Genomic DNA, 19,005 nt, shown 5'->3' with positions numbered 1-19,005 from the left:
CACATTGAGCACTTTCTGTACATGATGCACCTGAATCCTGAGTGTTTTTATTTGAAACTTTGCATGTTACTGGTGTTGCTTGCTTATGGTTGCATGAATGCATGCACTAACCTGCATTAACAGCCTTTGATTAACTGCATCTAATGACTGTGTAGACCTAACCATTATGTTTCATCTTAAACTTGACTGTGTCCAATTCTGGGTGTCCTTTGGTCAATGCTCACCTGCAATTCAATTCACTTGTACAATTGCAAATTTTATTGTCATGTGCTACAGGAATCTGATTGTTTCATCTTTGGCAGAGATTGGTTTGAATTTAATGCGTTTAGCTCTAAATCACTAGCCGATGCAGTTGTAGCTTTATTCAGGTGGATTTTCCCTCTTTGTTGAAGTTGTAGATTTCAGAACTTGATCCTGTGTGGTGAATCCCCATAAGCCTCAGCATCGCAGAAAGCTTTGCTCAGACGTTCAGTCATCTCTAAAGCAGAAGAAACAAGAACCGCATCTTAACGTGGCTTATGTTTCTCTGCGCTTCTATTGATGCGAATGAAACGGCTCAATGAATCAGTCAACATTACAGCTACAGCAAATGAGCTCCTGATTAACTGCTGGGCTTCTTAATCATTATTTCATTGTTGTTTTTAAATGTAACTCACATTTTTCTTGTTTAATGAGTCTCATGCAAAGCACAGAGAATAATGAGATTCACCCCGTGCTCTTTGTTAAAGGGATAGTTTACCCAGAAATGATTCTTCTGTCCTAAACTACATCATTCCAAACATGTTTGACTTATTCAGACTGTCAGCCCAAATCCCATTTTTGGTCAAGTCCGATTGGAATCCGATCTATATGACTGACTGTCCACAGTGTGTTTTGCAACTGTTCAGATCTGATTTGTGTGTCCCTAAGAGCTCTTTTGTTTTATTTTTAAGATTGAAATGTTTTGGATTTCAGTTGGATTTGGGCTGACAGTCTGAACGAGGCTTCTCTTTCTTCAATGGAGCAATACAAAATAAAAAAATAAAAATAAAAATAAAATAAAAAGACATTCCTCTGAATAATATCTTTATGACAGCTTGAACATTTTTGGGTGAACAGTGTCTTTAAGTAAGTGCTCCAGAGATAAATGATTCTTTAACACCCTTAGCAACCACCCAGAAGATCCTAGCAACAGATTCTACATATAACCACCCTAGCAACCACACAGTGTCACAGTGGCAAGCATCCGCCCGCACACATCTCGTTCACTGCAGCGATCGTTTGAAACTTCAGCGTCTCCGGTTTCTGAGTGTTTCCTATTGCCCTGCTACTTTTTTCTGTCTGGCTCATCCTTTCTCTCTCTCTCTGTCTCTCTCTCTCTCTCTCTCTCTCTTTCTGTCTGTGTACTCGAGCTTCACGGTTTTTGATTCACTGTATGTTTTTAATCTGATGATGACCTGCTGATTTCACACCGCAGCTAAGTATTCAGCGAGCTGTAGTTCTTAGCGCATCCTTCCTTGCTTTCTCTTGCTTTTATCGTTCCTCGTCTCTCTCACACACATTCTCTCTCTCATGCATTTCATCTCTGTTTCTGAATGCGGGGTTGGCAGTGCTTCACATTAACTTAGTGCATTAGCATAACTTCCATCGTTTCTCACATTTGCTTCTGTGTCTTTTTTATCTATTTGTTAATTTCCACAGTCAGATGTAGATCTTCCAGGAGTAAATGCAGTATTTCCCTGCGGAGCATCACTTTCAGCTGCAGAAGAATCTGATTTGTGTTAGAATAAAGTGGCAGGTTCACACACACACACACACACACACACACACACACACAGACACACACACACACACACACACACACAGACACACACACACACACATCAGCAGAGAAAAACAAAGTTGAATGCAAATAATTAAATTGACCTAGCACTATAATGTTAAGAAAAGTAAACTTTTAACAGAGATCTGTGTCCATGTAGCAAAACCGTTTGAGAAGCACTGGACTGGATTGAGCGTCAGCCGCTAGTTAAGATATTGACCAGTAGGTTTAGATGTTTCCGTGCGCTGAACATACACTCGGTGTGTTAGCTGTAGTGCTCCTGAGATCTCCCTGGAAGCGATGTTTATGGCGTCATGCTGCTGCGGTGTGTTCAGGCATGCAGCTCTCAATCACCTCCTCTTCCCCTTTGATTTTCTGGGCAATGAAACCTGCCCCAATCAAACACCTGCTTTCCCAGCACGGGTCTATAGAGTCGATATCTGCAGCGATTGATCACACGGCTTCATTGGGTCGACTCCATCGTCCCTGAGGGCAGCAGCATCTCATTTAGGTTTCTAAAGGCTTATGGGAAAGGGAGGGAGCTCGGGCCGAAATAAAGCTCATTCAGACAGAGCGGGTTTTAATAAATATGCATCATTACAGTTTCTCTGCCTCCCAGCTGAGCTCAGAATGAGAACAGAGAAGCCTCGGCGGAAGTGTCTGCGTTTAACACTCCTCTCTCACTAGTGTTTTTCATCCTCACAGACATTTCTGTGAACTTAACAAGGACGGTTGAGAGATGCGCCTGTAGAAATGTTGCGTTAGTCAGTTTGTATGAAAACACAGCTTTGACCTTTAGCTCTAATTCAGATTCTCCAGCTCCTTACACATTATTATTCTGTTCCATCTGCTAGTCAGCGCTTATATTTAGCAACTTGTCCTTTAAGCTGTAATGATGCATTGCCAGCTTGAATATGAAGCTTTCACCAGAACGTCCATTTTCTGTCATTGTTACCTGGTTCTCCTCTGTTTCCTTGTGTTTGTGTCCAGTTCGGCGCGTTCCCCCTCGCTTCACCATCCCTCCCATGAGCCACGAGATCATGCCGGGCGGGAGCGTGAACATCACCTGCGTCGCGGTCGGCTCTCCCATGCCCTACGTCAAGTGGATGCTGAATTCGGAGGACCTGACACCGGAGGATGAGATGCCCGTGGGACGAAACGTTCTGGAGCTGAACGGTGTGCGCGAGTCGGCCAACTACACCTGCGTCGCCATGAGCAGCCTGGGAATCATCGAGTCCGTGGCGCAAGTCATTGTTAAGTGTAAGGAAAGGTCATTCTTAATGAGTAATAATGACATTTCTTCTGCATAATGAGCAGGAGAAAAAACAAGCAATGGGAGTAATAATCAGTTTAGTACATGACAGTAAAGGACTAAAATGTGCAAACATAGATAAACTATACAGTAAGTGTATGAAGTACAAACTAAATTCATGCATCATGTTTTCCAGAAGGTGATGTGAAAGTAAAGTATTCTGTGCTGTTTGTAGAAAGGGTTAATCAGCAGAATCTGTATGTATTTTAGAGCTTGTTGGGTCGTTGGAAAGAATATTTAATTTTATCCAGTCTAATGAAGTAAGAAAAGGTTCTCGATGTGTGTGTGGACACAAAGTGGGCAGATCTTCCCCAAAAGTAAATGGAAAAAACATCATGAGTTTCCAGACATTCTGTAAGCAGCCCTTTTTTTATCTCATGATATCTTATTTATTTTACCTAGACATCCCTGAGAGGGAGATATCTCCTGCTTTTTAGACCCCTAATTTCTCACATAGGGTTCAGAAAAGCTCTCAACAGTATCTCAAACTGTGAATCTCCTGAGGAAGATCAGCCTTTGAGCAGTGCAGTTTTCTGCTCTCTTTGCAGCTTTACCCAGAGCTCCTGGTACCCCCATCGTCACGGAGACGACCCCCACCAGCGTCACCATCACCTGGGACTCTGGTAACCCCGACCCTGTGTCCTATTACATCATCCAGTACCGTGCCAAATCCCCAGACAGCAAGTACGAGACGGTGGACTCCATCACCACGACCCGCTACAGCATCGGCGGCCTGTACCCCAACACCGAGTACGAGATCCGTGTGTCCGCGGTCAACACCATCGGTCAGGGGCCGCCCAGCAACAGAGTGGAGGCTCGGACCGGAGAGCAAGCGCCCGCCAGCCCACCGCGCAACATCCAGGCACGCATCCTATCACAGAACGCAGTGATGGTGCGCTGGGACGAACCGGAGGAGCCCAATGGTTTGATCAAAGGTTATCGAGTTTATTACACCATGGATCCTTCGCAGCCAATGAGCCACTGGCAGATCCACAACGTTCAGGACAGCATGATAACGACCATCCACAGCCTTGTGCCATCCGAGACGTACACCATCCGTGTGCTGGCGTTCACCTCTGTGGGAGATGGACCCTTCTCTGACCCCGTCCACATCAAAGTGAGACCTGGAGGTGAGTTGTAGGGAACATGAGCTGAATCTGCATGGTGAACTGGTTTGTTATTGGTTTCACTGGACCTCAAAGGAGAGTCACAAGGGTTTACTGTTCACAGAAGCAGAGTGCGAAGCATCAGTTTAACGTTAAAGAGACCGAGGTAAGATGAAACTGCAAATCATTTAATATTAGTAAACTTTTATTGATACGGTTTAGGATAGAAATGTTAAATGACTGACAGTTGTATCCAGTGATGCAAACTACTCAAAAAATGTTGACAGAGAGAGAGAGAGAGAGAGAGAGAGAGAGAGAGAGAGAATGTGTAAATAGTCTGCGTCTGTGTCTCTCTCTACAAACAATGAAGCTGAGTTTAGTTACTTAAAAAACAGTAATTTTACCCCCCTCCTGGCTGAGAAATATAATGTAATGATTCAGTATTGATTAATAAAATCACATGGCAATGCTGACAAGTTTATGAGCTTCTGAATGTTATTTTTGCACAGCACGATCTCAGATCTCTGTGCACGATGTGTGTATGTGCACGCATCAATCAAAGCCGCACGTAAATATAGAAAGCCTTGTCACACACACACACACGTACAGGGGGAAGTTGAGTCGAACTAGTAACCCAAAAGTTGCGGGTTTGAGTTTCGTGCCAGCAGGGATTGTAGGTGGGGGGAGTGTATGTACAGTGCTCTCCCACCTTCAGTACCATGACTGAGTTCAATTCAATTCAATTCAAGTTTATTTGTATAGCGCTTTTTATGATAAAAATCATTGCAAAGCAACTTTGCAGAAAATTCAGTTTTCACAATATTTAGTAGTATATAGCTTATCAGTGATGACTGTCAGTTCATGTGTATATGGCAGAAGTATACGGAAAAATCAATTAAAGACATAATCAAACAGATGATGAACACTATTAACAGCAATTATTATATGATGCAGTCACACTTGTAGCAATATTTGTTAGTTCTGTTGTTGATTCAGGGTCAGCATCATCTGAGGTCCTCTGAGGGTCAGCATCATCTCTTCTCAGGTGTTCTGGATCCAGACTGGAGCTTGTGGAAATCCTAGTTACCACGGGATGAAGATCCCAGCAGAAACAGAGAAACACATAGAGACATCATTAGCATAGCTGCTGATCCAACAAAGTATAATTAATTAGTTTAACCCAAGCTAATGAATAAGATGTGCATTTGGTCAGATATAACTGCAGTCCAAAATTATGAGATGCATTATTTGAATGCTTGGCCGAAGAGATGTGTTTTTAATCTAGATTTAAACAGAGAGAGTGTGTCTGAACCCCGAACATTATCAGGAAGGCTATTCCAGAGTTTGGGAGCCAAATGTGAGAAGGCTCTACCTCCTTTAGTGGACTTTGCTATCCTAGGAACGACCAAAAGTCCAGTGTTTTGTGACCTTAGGGTGCGTGATGGGTTGTAGCGTGGTAGAAGGCTAGTTAGGTACACAGGAGCTAAACCATTTAGAGCCTTATAGGCAAGTAATGATAAAATGATAACTTAATAGGTAGCCAGTGCAGAGATTGTAAAATTGGGGTAATATGATCATATTTTCTTGAGCTGGTAAGGACTCTAGCCGCCGTATTTTGGACGACCTGTAGCTTGTTTATTGAAGAAGCAGGACAACCACCTAGAAGTGCATTACAATAGTCCAGTCTAGAGGTCATGAATGCATGAACTAGCTTTTCTGCATCAGAAACAGATAACATGTTTCGTAGCTTGCCAATGTTTCTAAGATGGAAGAATGCAGTTTTTGTAACATTGAAAATAATGATTTTCAAAAGACAAGTTGCTGTCTAATATAACACCCAGATTTTTGACTGTAGAGGAAGTAACAGTACATCCGTCTAGTTGTCCAATAAGTTATATCTCTGTCTTATCTGAATTAAATATCATCTAGTCTCATTGAGATATATAGCTGAGTATCATCAGCATAACAGTGGAAACTAATCTCATATTTTCTAATAATATTACAAAGGGGCAACATGTATATTAAAAATAGCAGAGGACCTTGGACAGATCCCTGTGGCACTCCATATTTTACTGGTGATAAATTAGATAACCCCCCCCCCCCCCCCATTTAAATACAATGGTAGCGATCAGACAGGTAGGATCTAAACCATCTTAGAGCCTGCCCTTGAATACCTGTATAGTTTTGTAATCGATCTATAAGTAAGTCATGATCTATGGTGTCGAACGCAGCACTAAGATCAAGTAAAACTAGCAATGAGATGCAGCCTTGATCTGACACAAGCAATTTGTATTTTTAACAAGTGCAGTTTCTATGATATGGTGGGGCCTGAAACCTGACTCTCTTCATAAAGATAATTTCTTGCAGGAAGAAGCACACTTTAGCAGACACAACTTTTAAAAAAATTTGAGACATAAATGGAAGATTTGAAATTGGCCTATAATTTCCAGTTCACTTGGATCTAGTTGTGTGTCCAATTTAGTGGGTACAGGATCTAATAAACATGTCGTTGGTTTAGAAACAGTGATACGTTTATTTAGCTCTTCCTGTCCTATAGTTGTAAAGTACTGCAGTTTATCTTTGTTAGGTTTCTAATGGGTTTCTGATCTGTGTTTTAGTTCCTGGGCAGCCAGGGAAGTTCAAGGTGGGAAGAGTGACCGACACCAGCGTCGAGTTGAGCTGGGACCCTGCATACTCCAAGGAGCCCGTGAAAGCCTACGAACTCATCTACAAAGCTCCAGAGCTTGGCATTCAGGTGAGAACATGCTCCACTGAGAAACACTTGAGGGCTACAAATCAATGGTATTGCCATCAACTTGTTGGGATAATGGTAGTGTTTTCAAATGCATTGTGTTGAAAGAGTCTTTGATCTTTCAAACGAACAGGAAAAGAGGAATTTTGAGCCCAGAACCTCGTATGTGGTGGAGGGTCTGCGTGCCAACACTGAATACACCTTCTCTCTGGCTGCTGTTTCCAACAAAGGTATCGGCGCGTTCACCAACGAGATCAACCAACGCACGGCACAAGCAAGTATGTACCAGATTGGTATTAAATCGTGTTTCTGTCTGAGAACCAGCTGATTGAGTTGTTGTTACCACAAGAAGTGTACTTTACCTGACAGGATGTTTCATATGGTGTGTGACGCAGTGTCATCTCTCTGCACCAGCCCTTCCTCGTTTTCTCCATCCACAGCTGCAGTCAGAGTGTGCTCTGCTGTAGTGATCTGTGACTCTAGAGTGGTTTTGATGGTTCTTACTGGCTGTTGGTCTGGATGGGAAGAGACAGAACTGGTGCAGAGAATGAATCACCCTGATTGGATGTTTAATCTGTCGTTTCTTTGCTCAGATCTCACTTTCAGAGATGAAATGAAAGAGTAATGCAACAAACTTGTTTCATCATGGCTGCAGCTGATGAGGGGGAATTCAACAAGAGTGAATGTTATGTGCCGATAGCGTTGTTCATTTTTGCGTATGCTGCCTTGTGTTTATTCATATCAGATAGTGGCTCAGACATTAGCAAAATAACTGTTGCACTTCCAGCACTGATTCGGTCCCCTGAACTTATATAATATTCCTTTCATTTGACCATCATCTGATGAATTACTGCTGCTGTCGTCTCATCAGGAGCAAATTTTCACAATCCGTAAATTCCCTTTTTCCACTTGGTTTCCAAATAGTGCTGATGCTTTTCAGTGATGCACGATCTACCATCATTTACCATCATGAGGTGTTTTAGCATTGAACAGAATGAAGATCAAATACTGGGGCAGTGCTGGACTGGTGTTTAGTGAATATAAAGGATTTCAGCCACAAAAGTGGAACAAATGATTGAATCCCCCCAATTCTTTCCCTCCCTCCCTCCATCCATCCATCTGTCTGTCCATCTGTGTGTCATTGTAAAATGCATTGGTGTGTGTGATGTGTATGTCCACAAGTACAGAAAAACAAGCAGAAGTTAAAGCCACAACCAGACTGGATGGGATTTGTGATTTCTGCCTCTTTTTTAACCTCTTTTTTCTATTCCTCCTTCAATTCAGTGTCTTTTCAGCTCAGGACCCAGTGAAGTGATAGCAACTCCAGCGGTGTGTGTGGTTGTGTCTGTGTTGATGATGAAGTGATCTTCTTAGGTGTCATGTAACTCTTCATTAACGCTGTTAAAGCTTGTGTTTTCCAGGACGGTAAACGGTAAGTGAAGATGACCAAACAACTGTAACCATGAAACCTTCCCCGAGCAGGATCTCTGCATGGAGCTGCATCTGATCCAGCATGAATGAGTCTGGATATTGAACACGGTCCTGCAGCTTTCCACTGAAGTACTTTTTGTCATTGCAGGCAAACAGCATGAATTTAACTTGTTCTTTCGCTGTGTTCTTGGCTGTTTCATTTGTAATGATAGGGAGAGTTTAAAGGTGGCGCTGTTGTTGTCTTTTCACTTGTTTTCCATATCACAGGTTGTGAGATTGAACTTAACTTTGAGATACACTGTACCTGGTTGCTAGGGTAATGTGGGATGTTTGAAGAGGTTGCTAGGGAGTTATTAGGGGTTTGGGAACAGTTGCTAGGGTACTGTGGTTGCTAAGGTGTTATTTGGGGTTGGGTGACAATTGTTAGGGTGTTGTATTTGACCATAGGTAGTTGCTAAGGTGTTATTTGGGGTTTGGGAACAGTTGTTAGGGTGTTATAATAATTGTATTAACAATTACTAGGGTACTGTGGTTTCTAGGGTGTTATTAGGGGTTTGGAAACAGTTGTTAGGGTGTTGTATTTGACCATAGGTAGTTGCTAAGGTGTTATTTGGGGTTTGGGAATAGCTGTTAGGGTGTTGTGGTTACTAGGGTGTTTTCAGGGGTTTGGGAACAGTTGCCAGGGTGCTGTATTTGACCATAGGTGGTTGTTAGGGTGACATTGGGTTTTGGGAACAGTTGCTAGGGCATTGTAGTTGCCTAGGGTGTGATACAGATTTTGGAAATGGTTGCTAAGGTTTTATGGTTGGTTATAAGATGTTACTAGTGTGATGTTTGTAGCTACAGGTGGTTGCTAGTGTGGTATGGTTTTGGGTTACCAGTTATACTATTGAGTGGTTAAATGCTAGGGTGGTATTGAGATTTTGTGAGTAGTTGCTAAGGAGTTGTGTGTGGTTATAAGTGGTTGCTAGGGTGTTGTGTGTGGTTGTAGGTGTTGTGGCTAGTTTCTAGAGGATTCAGAGTGGTTGCCAAACTGTTGCTATGCATTTTTTCAGGTGTCCTGAGCAGGTGTTAGTGTGTTGCTATATGGTTGCTAGGGTATTCATGTCCATGTGATTTTTCTGCTGTTTTCTGGTCCAGCTTGCTGCTGTAATGTCATCCGAGTGTCTAAAGGTCTGAGCATCTCACCGAGGCTCCAGCACAAACACACATGAGCCCAATTATCCTCTTGCACTTCCTCTGACATCGACGCAGATAACAGTTTTTGAAAGCAATTACACATCTGCAGTTCATATATATGCAGTTTTTATATGCCACATTCTATAAAGATAATTGAATTATTGAATGTCAGTTTAATTATTGTTTTACACAAGTGTGTGTGTGCAAGAACAGAGGCTGGTCACAGGGCTGTGGAACCAAATGCGGTGAGAACCTTATCTCTTTGACTGATTATAAGAACGTCTCAGATCCCGTGTTATTTTTAATAACTCTCTCGGCTCTCGTTGTCCCATTCGGCTAGAAAGGTTTCGGTCACTGACGGAGACTAAAGCCCCACATTAACCACAGGATTAATCACAGATAATCATCAGCTTCTCTTCTTGTTTTGCTGTTCTCCAGACTGATTCCTTGTTTTTAGTTTCAGTTGTATTGTTCTCATTAGATCCACGTCCAGTCGAGTTGATGTTTTTGTGATTTATTTTGCTTCATTGTCATAAACACTGGAGTATAAACGTCAGAATGATTCAGCTGCTGTTGGGATCAGAGTTCACCAGATGCTTTCTGATATTGTAGGGTTATTGAAACCAAGCTGTAACTTTGACGTCAGGTAGAATTACATTTGTTCATTTAGCCGAGGCTTTAATCCAAAAGCAAGCAGTGACAGTGTCAGATCCTCACAGTGGTGTCTGTTGAGTGATCAGATACAGTAACGTCCAGTAATTGTGAGGTAATGAGGAGGACAGATGCTATTATTTCTGATTATTCACCATAAGAGTAGAAGGAGGTTGAGTGTGTTACATTATATGTATTCTTATCTGTATGTCCACACACAGAAGCTCTTTCAGGAGCTGCAGAACCTCGTCAGATTTCTGATTAAAGAAGAAACTTCGTAAACTCCTCCATAACCCAGATGGGTTTCAGTCCGTCTGTCTGTCACCATCTGGTCATGAAGTCTGATCCTGGACCGAAGCTGCGCTCCATCCATCAAGCGTGTTTCCATGGCAACAGCGCTGCTATCGGTTACACACTCGGCGGTGCTTTAATTAGGTTGTCTGTTCTGGTCAATATGTTGATTGGATGCTTGTTTTGTGACCGATTCTGACAGACAGATGCTTTATTCCTCAATCTCTGCATCACAACACATCCTTCATTTCGTTTTGCTTCATTCTTCCTTTGTTTGCATCACTTATCTTTTAACTTGAATGTAATTCGAGCCTCATAATTAGTTTTATTGATCTGTTTTCATCTATGCTATTTTTGTAGCCTGTGTATCTCATCCTCTGCATTGGTCTTTATGTTCCATTGATTTATTTTGTTTCATTTCTGTTTCTTTATCCTCCTCCACCTTCCTCAATGATCTTTCCTTTCTGTGTGTTATTTTCGACTCTCCTCCTCGTCGTCCTCCGCTCTTCTGTCAGAGCCCTCGTCTCCTCCGCGTGAGCTCCTCTGCTCCAGCACCGGCTCCACCTCGCTGACGGTAAGTTGGGCTCCGGCCCCGGGGGACCAGCACAATGCGGCGCTGCTCTGGTACGAGGTGTGTTATGGGGTCAGCGGCGGTGACTCACGGCAGACGCTGCGTCTGGAGCCGGACTCGGGACAGACGCTCCTGACGGGTCTGCGGCGCTGGAGTCTGTACCGCATCACGGTGAGGGCGATCACGGAGCAGGGCAGCGGACCGGAGAGCGCAGCTGTAGAGTGCAGAACAGATGAGGATGGTAAAATCTCAAATCACGTTCTTCTATGCTTCAGCATTAGATCCCTCTGCTTTCGGTCTGTTTAGGGTTCTTCAGGCGGTTCTTCAAATTTCAAGGCCCAAACATACATAGATACAGGCCCTTGAAAGTGCTTGAATTAATTTTGTGCAAGAAGATTGTGTGTGTGGGGGGGGGGGGGGGGTATGTAAATCAAAAGTCAAGTCTCCTTCATTTCAGCCGAGCTTTATCCAGTACTGATTGTGTCAAAGCAGCTTCACAGAGTCAGACAGGAGTAGTGTGTGAAGACTGCAGGTGTGTGTGCAGTGCCCGGAGCTCCGCCCCGTCAGGTGGAAGTCCAGCCAATCAACAGCACGTCTGTCAAAGTGTCGTGGCGCTCAGTGTTGCCAGGGCAACGGAACGGGCAGATCCGCGGTTACCAGGTTCACTATGCGCTCGTGGAGCACGGGGAGTCACAAAACCTGCCGCGCATCAAAGACATGATGCTGGACGATGAGCAGGTGAGGTCACGACCCCGCTGACCCCGCCACATCCTCAGCTAAAGATGACTGTTAGTCGACACAGAAGCCATTTCTAGTAAAGACTTATGATTTGTTGGCCACTATAAGGGAATAACTAAAAGAATAGCAAACTACAAGAAAATCTAAAACTATTTGTGCTACTGGTGTGTTTATGATTATGATGATACAGTAAAATAATGTGATAACACACTGTCAGGAGCCTCGCACGTACATTCAAGTTATAATTGGCCTCACCAAAGATGATATATGGTGTGATTTAGTTGTTTTTACGTCCTTGATCATTCATGCTTTCAGTCAACATGAAATTAAAATTGATCTCATTTCTTTCTTAATACGTGTTCCTGATATTCCTGTGATCGTCTCATCAGCGGCCGTTATTCAACATGAAGCTGCTGATGCTAACACACACTTTCACATCAATCCAGCAGGAGAAAATCACCACCTGACCTACATTTATTTCTCATTCATTATCCCGTTTCACTCAAGTGCATCACATGACAGACGTTAAATGGGTTGTGGATGCAGTTTCGGCAAACCTTAGTTTGAAGTTTTGACTCTTTTTACAAGATTCTGGCCAACACTGCATTCAAAGTATCATTCAGAATACAAAATAACAATAAATGCTGAATATTATTTGTATTTATTTACACTGCATGTTAGTTTTCTAGATGGCACAGAATCCGTCTGATCAGAATGAACAGACACTGAATGAATCTCACTCTGCGTCTCACTTCATCTCTTCTCTCACTCACTGCTCGTCCATTCTGTCCTTCACTAAATGAATCTCACCCTCCTCGCCTCCTACGCTCCGCCTGGTCATCACTGATTCTCTCACATCTCTGTGCTGCCGCGCCGTCAGAGGAACACGGATGAGACGGCGCTGTACGTGAGTATGAACTTCAGCTTTATGTTCAGAGAAGCTTACGAAAGCACAGCTGAGACAGAAGCATTTCAAAGCCCTTCAGAACCACTGGATCTGAACCGCTTCACTGAGTGTGTGTGTGTGTGTGTGTGTGAACCTCTCACACTGGAGAATGCTTTCATAGAGCCTCTCGAACACAGATCATGGACTGAGATGTTTATGAAAGCAAAATATTGCTGGAGAGAATCAATGAATGAATGAATGAATGCTGCAGTAGCATATAATGAGAGCAAGAGAAGTTTCTTCCACTGAATGATTTGAGTGTGTGTGTGTGTGTGTGTGTGTGTGTAGGAGCTGATGCTGGAGGATCTGCAGCCTGAGACGCTGTACTCCATCAGTGTGGCGGCCTACACTATTAAAGGTGATGGAGCCCAGAGCATCGCTCATCTGGTGCAGACGCCCGTCGCAGGTGACTCACTCGTCTGCATGTGTGTGTTTCTGTGTGTTGAGATGTTCAGGGACAGACAGACTCTTTCAGATCAGTTAAAGGTGCTGTTTGTGAAACGGGTGTGTGTCGATCACTAGTCTTTTTACACTAGACTCACAGCTCTCTAGCCAATCAGAAACACAGTTAGTCATTGTGTGCGTTCCTGACATTCGATTGGCTGACATGTCTTTGCAGGGCAGGGCTTAATTCACTATATGACCTCCGGTGTCTTATTGCTTTGATAAAAAAAGTTTCTACATAATAAAAATATGAAGGACACAAATGTTGCTGAATGTGATCAGCTGTGTAGTGAAATCAAGTTAAATTTAATTATAAAGCGCTTTTCATGAAAATCATGAACATCGCATTTATCAGATTAGAGGCGGATGATAATATAGTTATTTTTTTATGTATATTGTTTTAACTACGTGAATTGCAAATAATTATATTGTTACATATGGTTACATTTTTGCAACAATGTATCAACAGTCACCACTGCAACTGCCCTGTCCAGTCAGAAGACGGCACTGGAGATCTGGTCAGTGTGATGGATGTGTTTTATATGAACAGTCACTGATAGTTTGTGTGTGTTTGTGTCCTCTAGTACCTGCTCGCCCCGTTCTGTCCGTGCAGCTGGTTAATGAGACGTCCGCTGCACTGATCTGGACTCCCCAACAATCCTCTAACCCTCTGCTGGAGATCCTGGGCTTTCGTCTGACCTATGGCCTTAAAAACGCCTCTCAGTCTGTGTCTGTGGATTTCAGACCCGAGGAGCGCCAACACAACGTGACTGACCTGCGTCCTGGAGGTGTTTACTCATTCCTCCTGGCCACTAGAGGGTGCTCCGGTTACAGTGAAGAGGCTCAGGAGGAGCTTTCGGTGCCCGAGTTTCCTCCGAAAGGTTTTCCGCAGCTGTCGGAGCACATCAACGCCTCCTGCTGCTCGCTGCAGCTCACCTGGCTTCCTCCGAACGGCTCGGAAGGGAACGCCATTTTTACAGGATACACGCTCTCGTATGAGGAAGCAGGTGCTAGTGTTGAACCGCAGACACTGATGGTGCCCGCAGATGTGTCCAGCTACACCATTCACGGGCTGAATCCTGACCGGGCGTACGCCGTGAGGATATCGGCTCAGAACAGTGCTGGGTCAGGCCCGTATAGCCCACAGGTGCTGTACCGAACGATTGACACAGGTACAGCGCTCAGGTGACTCAACTAAACCCTGAGATCCCACCAACACCACCCACGACTAACCCCACCCGACCCGTCACAGTGGAGGTGTGAATGTGGGCGGCTGCAGGTAACGCTCGGCCGGTCAGTGGAGGTAAGTGGTCAGGCGTCAGTCACAGTCCGTCTCGGAGGAGGAGCGCTCAGGTTCATGGTAAGACTGGAGACGTTTGTCTTCTCCTTCATCCTCTTGAGTTCCTTCACTGTCCTCCACCACTATATTTCCCAGCACTCTCCAGTCCAGTCCGGTGTGGCACAAATTAATGTATGTTTGTTTGTGTGTGTGATTGAGTTTGTGTCTCACCCCGACTTCCTTCCTTCAAAATAACCTTCATTAGCAGCTAGCGAATCTGGGCCAGCTCTCACTGGATCTGCCGCATATGTGTCCATCTGACTCACTTTCTACATCCCCCACAATCCCCTGCACAGGCCTCGGCGCACGCGGTGGACTCTACAGTCCTGGATCTGTGTGTGTGTGTGTGTGTGTGTGTTCCTGCATCACTGAGTCTCATGTGTGTTACGTGTGTGTTTTTGGACAGACGTGCCGAGGAATTTCTCTGTCAATCTGGCGACGAAGACGAGCGTGTTGCTGACGTGGGAGTTTCCGGAGAGCAGCGCCCCCTATCGCTTCACTGTGAGTCCCACAGCCATCTCCGCCCGGGAACAGATCACTCTCTGAGTTTGGGCTGTTCACTTGTTGACGTCCAGTAGATCTCTCTAGAATGAGGATGTCCTCTTATGTTATAAACCGCACCTGCCTCTGACTAGCAGTATATCGACAAGCCCTTCCAGCTTCCTGTTTCAACAGGAAACACATCAACACAATGTCAAGCCATTTCAATCACTGATAATGACTGAAGTCAGTAACAAACCTTGATCTCACTGGAACTGTTTTTTGGTTAATGTATCTCAGTTTTCATTGAAAATAAGATCGAATTGAGTGCAGTTTATTTATCATTATAAATGTTTCAGGTTATTGCAGTGCATTCTGGGATTGTCTTATCAATAAATGAAACTGAAAGATACTGATGTGTCTTATAGTAGATCCTAACCGTTGATGTCTTAAATTCATCATGAAACAACTTTTCGTTCATGTATCTTTTCTTTCATGTAGCAGATAATTGACAAACTCTGTTCTGTTTTGCTGACGATTCTCAGGCGTATCTTCCTTTATGGAAACGGACAAGAGGACAATTACATTTCTACTAAATTGTCTGCATGAAGTTGAACTGAGGATGTCAGCTTTTTTTTTATTTAAATGAAAGTAAGACCGAGGTAATTTGGTTCGGAAACTCTCAAGTCCTTGGCTCCTTTCTGTAAATCAGTAGTTAAGTATCTTGGAGTTCAGGAAGTCGTGGCCTAATGGTTAGAGCGTCGGACTCCCAATCGAAGGGTTGTGGGTTCTAGTCTCGGGCCGGATGGAATTGTGGGTGGGGGGAGTGCATGAACAGCTCTCTCTCCACCTTCAATACCACGACTTAGGTGCCCTTGAGCAAGGCATCGAACCCCCAACTGCTCCCCGGGCGCCGCAACATAAATGATGAACACTGCTCCGGGTGTGTGCCCACAGTGTGTGTGTGTGTGTGTGTTCACTGCTCTGTGTGTGTGCACTTCGGGTGGGTTAAATGCAGAGCACAAATTCTGAGTATGGGTCACCATACTTGGCTGAATGTCACTTTCACTTTTTTTTTCACTTCACTTCAGTTTTAAGTCAGTTTCAGTTGAGATTACTAGCTAAGGTCAAACCGTTTCTGTCACCTAACAGTTTTGAAAAGCTTATTCATGCCTTTATCTCTGTAAGATTGGACTAGTGTAATCCTCGTATGATCCTTAGATTAATGATGAGTGTTCGTAAACACCAGTATATAACACCCATCTTAGTAACTTTATATTGGCTTCCAATTTACTACAGGGTCGATTTTAAATGACTTCTCTTAGTATATCAGGTCTTACACAATCTGGCTCCATCTGGTTTAATTGATCTTTTGGATTTACACAAACCTCAAAGGAATCTAAGGTCATCAAACAGATGATTTTAACTGAGTGGTGAGGTCTCAGTTTGCTCTGTTTCTCAGGTGGAGTACAACCGGCAGAAGATGGAGGTGGACGCGCGTCTGAGGAAGGCTGTGATCCCAAACCTGCAGCCGGACACCAGCTACGACTTCAAGATCACCAGCCCCGAGGGGAACATGGGTGGACTCAGACACCGCATTCACGCCAAGACATCTCCTCCCATCCTCATCCGCCGGCCCGAGGTGGACCACACGCGAGAGACCGAAGCCACGGTCACCATCATACTGCCCTCGCTGGACCCCCGGAGCAGCGTCAGGTGCGAGCAGCGCTTACATTCACACACAGCTCAGGACGTATGTATCATGCATGACATGAGCACACACATGTGCAGGAGTCATCAGCCGCTGCACTGTGAATAATTCAGAGCCGCAGTCAGTCTGTGTTTCTGGCTGCTTCCTGCCGGCCGCTGCTGAGCTCAGGAAGAAAATCACTTCAGCTCCCAGTGCAGCACTGAGATACGAGCCGCAGTAACACACTTCACAGCTCGAGACCAATCCCACCGCAGCGCTTCTCGCTGTTCGTGAAGATGCATGTGCAAGCAAACAGCAGCACCGCAGCGACACATGATGCTCCGTCTGTGTGAACCCTATGATGATGATGAACACACAACACACAGATGATTCTCAAACGTTCACTCACTGAATCACTCAACCTCAAGTCATTATTATACACGTGCTCCTGTGGCTCAGTGGTAGAGCATTGTTAGCAGCGCAAAAGGTTGTGGGTTCAATTCCCAGGGAACACATTTACTGTTAAAAAATGAATGCACTGTAAGTTGCTTTGGATAAAAGCATCTGCTAAATGCATAAATGTGACCCTGGAGCACAAAACAGTCTTAAGTTGTTGTGGTATAATTGTAGCCTGGTGATACTGAACTCTGCTTCGCTTTGCTTCGTAGACCGAGTCTGGAAGGACATAACTGACAAGCATTTTCTTTCTCGTTGGGGGGGGGGGGGGGGGCAGTGCTTGTCTGAAGTTTAAAATCATTGGTTACCCGTAAGCCAATCACATAATGTTTGGTTATGACGTGTGTTATTTTTGCGGCTCAGCTGCCTCAAACTTCGGCTGTAAACACAGGAATGCTGCGAATACAAAACCATTGAGTGAAATACCGGAGTGAACATGGCAGTTCACAATCACAGTTATCACTTTGGCCTCCCCAGTTTCTCGCTAACGATCGGTATCAGTTGATAAATTTACTTTTCCCAAAACCAGAGCGAAGAGCATCCCGTGTCTCCGTGTCCGTTTTCAATTTCCCTAACCTAAACTACGATCTTAAATTCGGCGCTTAGCATCTACATCACGGCTCTCAGACAGACCACCCTCTGTTCGTTGATTGGACGGCTGTTTTGGAGCCGGAGGAAAACTGGGATATAGTTGGCTATCTCAGACTGAGTACAGAAGCGAATGTAGTCAGGCTAGTGTAATTGTAGCAATAGCCAAAAAAACATTGTATGGGTCAAGATTATTGATTTTTCTTTTATGCCAAAAATCATTAGTATATTAGGTAAAGATCATGTTCCATTAAGAGATTTCTTTAAATTTCCTACCCTAAATATTTCAAAACTTAATTTTTCACTGGCTTTTTTGTCGTTTTCCAGGACAAAGAAAAATATCTGTGAATGGCATCAGAAAAAAACGTATTTTCCCTTTGAATTAAATTATTCTTTCCTACCGCACTGACAGATATATTTTATTGTTTTACACAAAAACTCGCTTAATTTTGGTCAGTTCTTCCAAAGACATGAAAAACGAATGGATTCTCTCGGAGCTGAACTTTGACTTGGCCTCCTAACAGCTGAATGATGATTTGTGTTGAGCAGGTGTCTGCATCACGTTCAGACGTGCATTAGCGCCAGCTGCTGGTGTGGAGGGTGAGATCTCAGTGATGAACCTGCTCATGTTTCTGCAGGAACATCTACGTGGTGGTGGTTCCTCTGAAGAGAGCCAGAGGAGTGATCCGGCATCTGAAGAGCCCAGACGAGATGGACCTGGAGGAGGTAGAGCATCTGCAGCGTCTCTCTGATTATTCCTAGTGTTATGTGTGAGATCTGCGGCACTCACTCTCTCTCTCTCACACACACACACACACAGTCACTCTCTCTCTCACACACACACACACACACTCTCACACACATACACACTCTCACACACACACACACTCTCTCTCTCTCACACACACACACACACACACACACACACTCTCTCACACACACACACACACTCTCTCTCACACACACACACACACACAGTCACTCTCTCACACACACACACTCTCACACACACACACACACACACACACACTCTCACACACACACACACACACACACACACTCTCACACACACACACACACACACACACACAGTCACTCTCTCACACACACACACACTCACACACACACAGTCACTCTCTCACACCCACACACACACACACACTCACACACACACAGTCACTCTCTCTCACACACACACACACACAAATGCCAAGGAAAACATATTTTTGG

The 19,005-nt window shown here is 44.2% G+C and overlaps 1 protein-coding gene across 1 annotated transcript in view; it reads left to right on the top strand.

The window, feature by feature from the left end:
• Window positions 1–19,005, top strand: part of LOC127938904 (receptor-type tyrosine-protein phosphatase S) — a 76,008-nt gene that overhangs the window by 43,850 nt on the left and 13,153 nt on the right. The window contains exons 8-19 of the mRNA XM_052535821.1: window positions 2,792–3,061; window positions 3,662–4,243; window positions 6,838–6,974; window positions 7,105–7,249; window positions 11,039–11,335; window positions 11,639–11,832; window positions 12,713–12,739; window positions 13,067–13,184; window positions 13,807–14,394; window positions 14,968–15,062; window positions 16,504–16,757; window positions 18,414–18,501. Coding sequence (XP_052391781.1) covers window positions 2,792–3,061; window positions 3,662–4,243; window positions 6,838–6,974; window positions 7,105–7,249; window positions 11,039–11,335; window positions 11,639–11,832; window positions 12,713–12,739; window positions 13,067–13,184; window positions 13,807–14,394; window positions 14,968–15,062; window positions 16,504–16,757; window positions 18,414–18,501 — 2,795 coding nt within the window. The remainder of the gene's footprint in view (window positions 1–2,791; window positions 3,062–3,661; window positions 4,244–6,837; window positions 6,975–7,104; window positions 7,250–11,038; window positions 11,336–11,638; window positions 11,833–12,712; window positions 12,740–13,066; window positions 13,185–13,806; window positions 14,395–14,967; window positions 15,063–16,503; window positions 16,758–18,413; window positions 18,502–19,005) is intronic.

This window comes from Carassius gibelio, chromosome A2 (assembly GCF_023724105.1).
Source record: "Carassius gibelio isolate Cgi1373 ecotype wild population from Czech Republic chromosome A2, carGib1.2-hapl.c, whole genome shotgun sequence".
Classification (NCBI taxonomy): Eukaryota; Metazoa; Chordata; class Actinopteri; order Cypriniformes; family Cyprinidae; genus Carassius; species Carassius gibelio.
Note: the sequence above shows the minus strand (reverse complement) of the source record. Positions and strands in the feature narration are given on the sequence as shown.